The sequence below is a fragment of the Lampris incognitus genome, chromosome 1, assembly GCF_029633865.1.
Source record: "Lampris incognitus isolate fLamInc1 chromosome 1, fLamInc1.hap2, whole genome shotgun sequence".
Lineage (NCBI taxonomy): Eukaryota > Metazoa > Chordata > Actinopteri > Lampriformes > Lampridae > Lampris > Lampris incognitus.
The window spans coordinates 29,147,115-29,157,065 of record NC_079211.1 but is presented as its reverse complement, the minus strand read 5'-3'; the positions used below and the strand labels follow the sequence as shown (position 1 = coordinate 29,157,065).

Sequence of the window (9,951 nt, the reverse complement as noted above, 5' to 3'; positions counted from 1 at the left end):
TCTGCAAAAACAGGTATTTCAAGCATCAGTCTTTCACAGGAATATTTCTATATGGATGATATGACATCTGGAGGAGGACAGTGTGCACATGTAACAGTGTACTCTGAGTAACTCCCCACTGTAAAAGGTAAGACCTTGGTCTTGCTAGCTCAGAAATTCTTTTTTTTTGGTGGGGGGGCTTGTACAGGAAGAGAGGGAGAATGGGCATAATTGGTTTACACCAGCTTTGGCATTCACTATACAGTAGCGAGACATGGAGGTTTCTGATGAGGATTTGTTCACAAAGTCAGACTTAATCAAGACACTGATTGATGACTGACAACAGATCACATAAGATGTAGCCTCAGAAACAAACCTTGTTTAATTTGTAGCATTACAGAAAAATAACCTCTGTCCAAGATGCCTCCCCAAACATCTGCCCACGTAAAAAAGACTGAAGCACAAAATCAAAAGCCTCTTCTTGAATTGTAAAAGTAATTTATATACATCCATGTCAAACTCTTTAAGGTTACACGAGTAACACTTGCGAAATGTTTCCCTCTTACAACAATGTAGAAGGAAAATATCTGACCATTTAAATACACATCTTCATTACATGACCATGATCCCCAATGATCCAAATTGTGAACCATTACAGTGTAGACAAATAATAGGCAGTTTAATGTTTTCTTTTGTGATTCTGCATTGTACGAATGAGTAATTTTAAGACATACATTTCGACCGTTTTGTCTTTTTCAGAACATTACACCCTAAATGGATTTCACAGATCAGCGTTGAACAACTTTTTGAGGGACTAGTACATACATAGACTATCAATTTCAATCTGTTCTGGTTAACTTTAGTTTAGGCTGCAGAGCCAAAGTCAAATATTCATTATTCTAATCCTCATACATAAATAGATTAGGATACATATCAAATATTGATGAACTTTACGGCTCACAGACCATAGCTGTTGGGTTCCAGTGAACTTACCCAGTAAGGTGGTGTGACTACCATTACTGAACCTATTAGAGAATATATGGGCAAATAAGGCAAATGTGATTGTTCGTATCCCTGCTGTACAGAAACCTATATTCTATAAAATTAGTTTTCAACTACTCACTTGCCTCGTATCACGACTATAAAAAACATATTACAAGAAATACAAGCTCACAGCCATACACGGCAGACATAATTTCTTATTTCTGGGTAACTGTCTATCATTAGATCAAATGCGTTTAAGTCCACCGGCGTGTGAGCGCTGTTATATAACGCAAAACTACGCCGGCATTCGCTGGCTCCCAATTTGTTTATGCTTATGCTGTCACATGACTGACTCAATTTCCCGTCAACCCCGTAGTACGCACGCGCAGAACTCGTTGCCTGACAGTGGTAAACAGACGTCAGAAGGGAGTCTTCGCCTCGAGTCAAAACAAAACAAAACAAATCCAAAAAAAAGATATTGGACGAACGGATATTTGGACCCCCGCGATGTAAAGGAGTCGCCAAAAACTCGCTTTTTACCGAAAACGGATACTCGAAGGAAGCTGCGGGAACCTTTAGCGTACTTTTTTTCTCCCCCCCTCACGGATTTTAAACTCTGAGATAGCCGGAGCTCACCCAGCTAGGTGGCTATCGTCTTGTTTTCAAAGTGCGGCGAGTTTTCGCCGACGAAGCTGCAAGGCATTTGAACTCGCCGAGGAACCGGCCTTGCGGGTTTTGTCGTCCCGTGTGTGTGTCCCCCCCTCCAGGTTGCGGCTCGGATCCGGACTCAGATCCAGGTCTGGAGACGTTTTGAGTCCCGCTTTTCGAGCGTCGCGTGCTCCGGCGGAGTGCCGAGAAACATGGCAGATGGTGACACGCGCCTGCCCACATTGCGGCGGACTGTGCAAACCTGAACCGGATCAGACACCGACTTTTCCTCATATGTCCACTTCCTTTATGGGGTTTTATGTGTGTTCTGGTAACTCACAACACGTACTGCGCGGTTGTGTTAAAACGCTCCCTGTTCTCGCCGTTTCTTCATGTCAGCGGGCCGGGACAACTTGGTTTGTTTGGTTGGAGCAGCTCTTGTGCAGCACAGGCCGAGCGGCGCCCAGCGTTATCGTCACTTTTTTTCTTTCTTTTTTTTACGCTTCTCATCAGTCCGGCGAACAAACTTTGCAGCCGACAATCAACGTATAGCACAGTTTAATTTAGTGAAATCTGCCTCGGGTTGGGTTATGTTGGACTGATTTACGATTGCTTTTTGGGTGTTTGTTTGCGAACCGTTTTAAGTTACGCGGATTTTTTTTAAGCATGCGTTGAATCTAGACAACACGTTGTTTACAAGTGGAGACGGGGGGGGGGGGGCTCCCTAAGAAGCTCTTTTGTAACAGTGACCCACTGCGGTGGCTGGCTAATCCTTCCCCGTAGCTTCACAGGAGAAAAGTACCTTAGTGTGTTTTAAAGCGACCAAAACCGAGTGAGCTAATATATTAGTAAATGGTAAATGGATTGCATTTATATAGCGCGTTTCTAGCTGCAACAGTCACTCAAAGCGCTTTACAATCAATGAATGCCTCACGTTCACCCATACACGCACGCACACGCTCGCTCACTCACTCATACACCAACCAATATTCTGCAAGTATGCTACCGCATATATTTTTAACAGTTTGATTTCACTTCTAATTATCGGTTACTGTTTTGGGATTTTTTTTCTCATTTCGTCTTAAATATATATCTTCTCCAATTTTGCACATCCAAAACGTTTATTTTACACTTTAGTTTATGTAGAGCGGTTTATGTTTTTTTTCCCGTGTACTCGGGTGAGCCTATTGCAAGAAAGTCAACGACAATTTTTTGTCACTGTAGTTTAAGACAAAGATAGACAAAAGTTGCGAATCCAGATGTTTCGGTATTCGTTCCCCATCGGACCCTTTGTTCTTCTATTCAAACAAAGGAATCCTCACCCAAGCCCTCATTTACTCTGATGTAAATCGGAAGGTTTATGATAGTTACTATTAAGGAGATTATTTGGGTTCCCTAATCTCCAATCTCAGGATTAACTGAAGCTATTGGTGTATCCAGATTATTGCGTCTCTTTTCGAGACCTACTCTTCACCCCCTGGTGGGAAAAACATATTGTGTTTGGAAGTTATTGAACCAACAACCTTTTTATGTTTGGCCAACCTGGGTCACGTCTGTGTGTTTACCCTCGTGTTTATTCTGCTCTACACTGCGCTTCTCGTTTCTGACACTGACCGCATTTCGGGGTCAAATCGCTCGACCCAACCTCTCGCCATGGACGAGTCATCGGTACCCCCGATTGACCCAGATTTTGAGCCTCAGAGCAGACCGAGGTCTTGCACATGGCCTCTGCCGAGACCCGACATCTCAGCTGTCAAGCCGGAGGGGGGAGATGGCCCTGAGTCCGCAGCGGGGACCCCGCCCGCCGACGAAGACAAGCAGGAGCCTCAGCCAATCACGTCCGAGCCCGAGAAAGCGGTCGCCGCGGAGGGTGGAGTCGTAGCCGGAGTGGGTGGTGCGACGCCCCGGAAGGGATCGTCAAGGCGCAACGCGTGGGGGAACCAGTCCTACGCTGATCTGATCAGCCAGGCGATAGAAAATTCGCCCGAGAAACGCCTCACCCTGGCACAGATCTATGACTGGATGGTGAAAACCGTCCCGTATTTCAAAGATAAAGGGGATAGCAACAGCTCAGCCGGATGGAAGGTATAATGGGGATAAGAATGTGGAATAACATGAAAAACTTGAATAATAACGTGGCAATTTTAAACCACAAAGTTTTAGTGGCAACGATATAAGATGCGTCTGTCACGTTATCAAATTCATGATCCGGACTACAGTGTCAGTATACCATCAGTGTCAGAATACCATCACTGAATCATAAATGTTAGCATTTAAGATAACACTTTTTTTTCTTGGCAGGAATGCTTTGATCGAATGAAATGAGGGAAAATCTTCACATGTTTCATCTTTGAGATAATTGAAGTGAAGACTTGAATTTTGAATTCTCGTTTAATATTTTCAAAGATAATGCAAATGGAATTTGTAACAATATTCATTCCATTCCATTATCGAAACTGCTTATCCTGCTGTCAGGGTCGCGGGGATGCTGGAGCCTATCCCAGCAGTCATTCATGATAATAACAATGCTCAGGAGAGAAACAGCCCACAGTTGATCTACATACCCCTTATCTCTCTCTCTCTCTCTCTCTCTCTCTCTCTCTCTCTCTCTCTCTCTCTCTCTCTCTCTCTCTCTCTCTCTCTCTCTCTCTCTCTCTCTCTCTCTCCCTAGAATTCAATACGCCACAATTTATCACTCCACAACAAGTTCTTGCGTGTGCATAATGAGTCAACAGGCAAGAGCTCCTGGTGGATGCTCAATCCGGAAGGGGGCAAGACTGGGAAGGCCCCTCGCCGTCGGGCTGCCTCCATGGACAACAGTAGCAAATTGTTGAAGAGCCGGATGAGAGCCAAGCAGACCAAGAAGCAGGCTGGAGCCGTGGGCCTCGGGGGTGCTGGTGGGGCGCTGCAGGGGGATGGTAGCACAGGGTCAGCGGGTGCAGACAGCCCCAACTCATCCCAGCAGTTTTCCAAATGGGGAGTTAACAGCAGCAGCCCCTCATCCCGTGGCAGCCTTGATGACCCTGACATGTGGACCAGCTTCCGCCCGCGCACTAGCTCTAATGCTAGCACCCTGAGTGGCCGTTTGTCCCCCATCGCCCCTGGTCAAGAGGAGGAGGAGGATTTGCCTGAGGAAGGACTCCTTGGGGGCTATCCGACTAGCAACTTGCCCCCAACTCTTACTGAAACCCTAATGGAGGAGCTAGACCTGATTGACGGCCTCACACTGATGACTGGGCAGCAGGGAGGAGCCAGTCCTAGCACAGCCCCGCCAGCACCCCCTACTCCGCTGCCCTCTGCTTCAACCCTGTTGCCTCGAGGATCCAATTTCCCTTCCTTCCGCCAGTTGCAACCCTCTAACCTCCCGCAAGCCTCCAACCAGACAGGGAATCAGACCTCTGGGCCTAGCGGCACCAAGCCATCTAACTTTGGAAACTCACTCTTCAACCCCTTGCCCAGCCCTGGCTCCCGCGGGAGTGGCCATTATGGCACCCACGTGCCCTCAAGCCTAGAGGCACTGCTCACCTCTGACTCCCCTCCTCCCAGTGATGTCATGATGACTCAGGTGGACCCACTCATGCCTAGCCCAGGAGGAGTTGGGTTGATGGGGTTGGGTGTGCCCATGGTGACTGGCAGATCTAAACCTAACCAGCTGCTGTTGGGTAAGGGGCTTGAACCAAACACACCTGCGCCCATGGTACTGCAGCCTCAGCTGCAGCCACCTCAACACCACCTCCACCACCAACAGCAACAGCCACCACACCAACAGCAGCAGCAACAACAGCAGCAGCAGCAACAGCATCAGCAGCATCTGAGCTCTCAGATGGGGCTTGGAATGATCCTCTCAGGCATGACCCAGGACCCTACGCAACTCCCATCTCTCAAAGCCCAGCACACCCAGGTGCCAGTCGTCAGCCCTCATCATGGAGGGGCCATCCCCACCACTAACCCCAGTGGGAACCTGCAAGGAATGGGTCAGTTTGGAACTCCATCCTGCTTCCTGCCGAGTCAAGACCGTCTCCCCACAGACTTGGATATAGAGATGTTCACAGAGAACCTGGACTGTGATGTAGACTACATCATCAACAGTGACCTCATGGATGGAGATGGCATCGATTTCAACTTTGACCCCATTCTACCAGGAGGCCAAGGCTACTCTGGCCCAGCCACCACGCAGAGTTCTGCCCACAACTGGGTGCCCAGCTAGCTTCACAAAAAAAAAAAGTAATATTAGCCAGGTAAACTAATTACAATATGATTCTCCCATTAAAAAACCCATATAGCCTAGATAAAGAAGTACACAAAAAGTACATTTGAGTTTTGTTTTTGTTTTTGACAATTTTGAATAGGTTTGCACTAGTTATGAAGTCTAATAGCTAATAGCTTTGGTTCAATTTGATCTAGAGCATGCTATTTGTTTTTTAGCTAAGCCATAATGACACAAGGAATTATAACATGCTTCCCTTCTTGTCTTGCAGGAAATTATCCCACTCAAGATCACCTCACAAAATGATACAGCAACACGATGAACACAACTGGTGCATTCCTTCCCCTGTTGGCTGAAGATCTGTTTTCAAAGATCTTTCCTCTTGGACTCAAAGATTAAACCAGACCTCAAACACGCTGTGTGCCAAGACATGCAGAGGACAGGGAGGGGATTAAGGCTACTATGCACAACTTTTTCTCTTTAAATTTTGAACACACAACTTTTTGGCTGCTGACCTTTTTTCAATTTCAAGTTGTTTTTTTTTTGAGAGGTGTGTGATACAAACTATAATGAAAAGACAAATCACAACTAACTGCTCTTATCTAGTTGGAGTTACTATTGCAATTACACCGAATAGCTTTAAGGTGGATATGGTACCCCTGCGCGTGATGTCTGCACACAATTTGGAGTGATGGTGTGCAGTTTGGAGAGGTGGCTAGTTTTGCCATGAAATGCCCAACTTTTGAGAATGCTGTTTGGATATCGATGTCAAAAATAAGGTGCAAACCCATCCTCTACTGGCTGCTCTCAAAGGAAAAGGCAACACAGTGACTGGATAAATCTTTTGAGGCATCAGACTCAGTAGGTGGGGGGGGGAGATTATGGTTGACACTGAGGTTTCAGATGCATGATTCAACATTGGCTACAAATTCTGACCATAGGTTTGTGGTCACAAAGCGGTACGAACTGTACAGTTTTGTTTCTCTCCCATTCAGGAGAGGAGAGAAGAGAAGACAAGCTAATTTGGTTTTCTTCAATGAAATTTTTGATTTCACAGTGATTGAGTATGTATTTGCAGCTTGGCATTTTTGACTTCAATCCAGTGTGTTAAATTTATAAGTGGATGTCACTTGGAGGGAGTGTTTTTTTTCCATCCCTGATGTGCAGTTAAACTAACAAAATGAAGAAATGTGATTTGTGAATTTATATATGGGGCATTCAAGGTTCAAGGACACATTTATATTCGCCAACAAGTGATTAGTTGGACAAGTGTTATATTGTCTTAGACAGCATATGCCTCTGCTATTTAATGAATGGGGTTATATATATATATACATATATATATATATAGTGCCCCATCCATTCACAGAACCTGTGCATTTTCAAAGCACTTAGTGTTTCCTATCATGTGGCTTCACGCACAGGGACATACATAAGATAGGATCTTTGTGAGGTTTTACCATTTCATTAAAGAGAATTTAAAAAGCCGTCATACATGTGATGTACGCATTGTACATACTATATGTATGTGACACGCTATGCAGATTTTATCAGGAGAACTACATAAAATCTTGAAGGACATTTTTAAAGATCTCTTGAAGGGTTTTGCTATTTAAACGGTTTCCTGGTATTTTGTGGTGTCCCTTTATTTCAGGGATAAAGAGGGTTTCTATGAGAACTTCTCGTTGATTACATTTTGTTATAAAGTACTAACAGTCCTTTTTTGAGAAATTATTACAATGTGTGAGAAGTAAAAAAAAAAAGAATATATTTGACTATAGTTTTAATATACAATTTAGATGGAGGTAATGAATGAATTATTAATACATATGAATATATTACTAATCAGAAGCAAAGTTTTTTTTTTTTTTCTACATTTGCAGAGAGCAATGTCAAATCATTTTTAACGGTAATTTTCTATACTTTTTATTTTTGTAAAAGGATGAGATGCATGTAGATTTTTTTTTTACATAACCAAAGGAACACTAATATTTGCATGGTAGGTAGGGAGCGCTTAGGTCTGACACAATGAATCTCAGCATAGATGAGCTTTGTAAAGAAAAATGCTTTTTGGAGAACTCTTTGAGATTGAACCAAGGCAAAACAGATGAGGCAAAGTACAAGCACAACAGGCCGGTTTGACCTATAAAAAAAAATTCCCAATGATCTACCATTTAAGTTTTTACAGTGTGCTTTTGTTATTGTGATATCAGAAAAAAAATAATATCTGCGCTTGAAATGTGGCGAGGAGAACGGACATTTCATTGTCCCCATTTTTTATAATGGTGAATCTTCATCTCAAGCAAGACGTGATGCAACCATCAGCTCTCAGGGTCACTCAGACACGTAATGACGACGGGGATGCATGGGAGTAAATCGGAGAAAAGAAAATTGATGCATCCTACTTTCTCTGTCAAAAACAGACTGGAAAACCTAACAGCCCTTAACCTATGTTTTGTTACTGGGGACGTTATCTTCAACCGTTGACTCTTAAAAAGAATTGAATTTCCATTTTTAGAGAAGTGTATTCAAGCTCTCTAGCCATTTCTATTGATGCTAGCCTTTTCCCTCGAGGTCATTTTGACTGCCAGTACTGCAACACTATAGCATGTTACTCAGTAGCAACACAAGACTTCATGTACTTTTGTTTCCCTTAAAACTTTTTTTTTGTGATAGCCTAAAGTTTGTACTTATTTTGTTTTTCATATCCGGTGAAGGTCATTTAATGTCAACTTTTTTGTCGTTGTTTTGTTGTCGTCGTTGTCATTATTGTCCGTGGATTCGGAATTTCCACCAGAAATGAAATACCCACAGTTAAACTTCAATATTCATCCTCTCACTGTGGCTGCGTGAATATGTTGGTCTCTGGATTTGTATATAGCACTCTGTGGCAAATGTTCCTCTATTGAATGGTGCTAGATGTCTCTTATGGCATACCTTAAAGTACGCCGTGATGCGATGGGTGCACAATTACATAGAATCGGGGCCTTTAAATGGCCTGTATACAACATTATCTTGGATTGGTTATTAAGGTGATAGTTAGCATACAATCAATAACCCCAACCCTATTTATCTCTTGTTTTTCCATCTATATTATGACCTCCCCTTCCCCCTGAAACTTTGTCACTTAATGTATAGATTTGGGAGAATAACAAATTACCAGTTTATGTACACTACAAAATGGCACCTTTTTGTTTTTTTTTTGTATTAAATCATCCATGACACAGATGTAATCGTTTCAGAAAGATTACACTGAAATCCCTTTTATTTTTTTGCTTTTTTGAGATTTTTGGCCTAATCCGTTGGAAATCTTCTGCTCTCTTGACATTCAGCTACCCGTTTGCATTTGATAGGAGAGTCCAATTTTAAACTGAGGAGTGGCGGCTGTGATTGTGAGTAGACATCCCCTTGCATTAACAGTATTCGCTGTGCTACGCCTTGATGTATGCATAGCTTACCTCCAATGCTGCCTCATAAACTCAGCTGTGGCGTTATCATTTGCATTGTATCTCCCATATATTACAACTGTTTTAATTTTTTTCTCACTTTTTACCTTAACTCTCATTTTATGATTAAGTAGTAATTAGTCACTGTAAGTTTTTTCTTAAAAATAAATTTAAGACCCCCCTCACTTGATACAGCATTTTAGTATTTGAAAAGGGTTGTTTTCTAATTTTTTTTCTTCATATGGGTGGGTTGGGGTCAGGGATGAATGAATTGTGCATAAGCCAATATGTTTATTTCTTTTAATAATGTTGATAGTATTTCTTTCTCCCCCCCCCCTCAATCTTTGTTTGCATAATGTAAAGTCAGCCAGAGATGACAGTAAACATATTTCTGAACAGTGGAAATAAACTTAATCTCTTTAACCCATACGACCCAAATTCATTGTTGTCACATTTCATTTGAGCCTCTGGGACAAAGGCACTTAGACTGGCGGAACTCCAAGTCCGCCATTAGAGGGCGCCGTTGTTAAAAAAATGATTGGTCTAGGTTTCTGTACTGTTCAGCAGTTCATCATACACAAAATTAACTGCTTTTGCTTATTTTGAAGCCAAAATCTCGCAGAGTTCACACTGGTTAACTTTTCCAGATGTAGGCTGTTTGCTAACAAGACTGACAGCTCCCTCTAT

At 43.0% G+C, this 9,951-nt stretch overlaps 1 protein-coding gene across 1 annotated transcript; it reads left to right on the top strand.

Moving 5' to 3' along the window:
- Positions 1–1,389: 1,389 nt before the first annotated feature.
- Positions 1,390–9,687, top strand: foxo4 (forkhead box O4). Its single transcript, XM_056294664.1, has 3 exons — positions 1,390–3,696; positions 4,283–5,849; positions 6,090–9,687. Exons 1-2 carry the CDS (start codon positions 3,265–3,267, stop codon positions 5,816–5,818), a joined length of 1,968 nt encoding a protein of 655 aa, XP_056150639.1. The 5' UTR covers positions 1,390–3,264; the 3' UTR covers positions 5,819–5,849; positions 6,090–9,687.
- Positions 9,688–9,951: the final 264 nt, after the last annotated feature.

Coding starts and splice junctions, on each gene's coding strand:
- foxo4 (XM_056294664.1), top strand. CDS start 3,265: ATGGACGAGTCATCGGTACCCCCGATTGACCCAGATTTTGAGCCTCAG. Junction 3,697..4,282: donor ACAGCTCAGCCGGATGGAAG/GTATAATGGGGA, acceptor CTCTCTCCCTAG/AATTCAATACGCCACAATTT.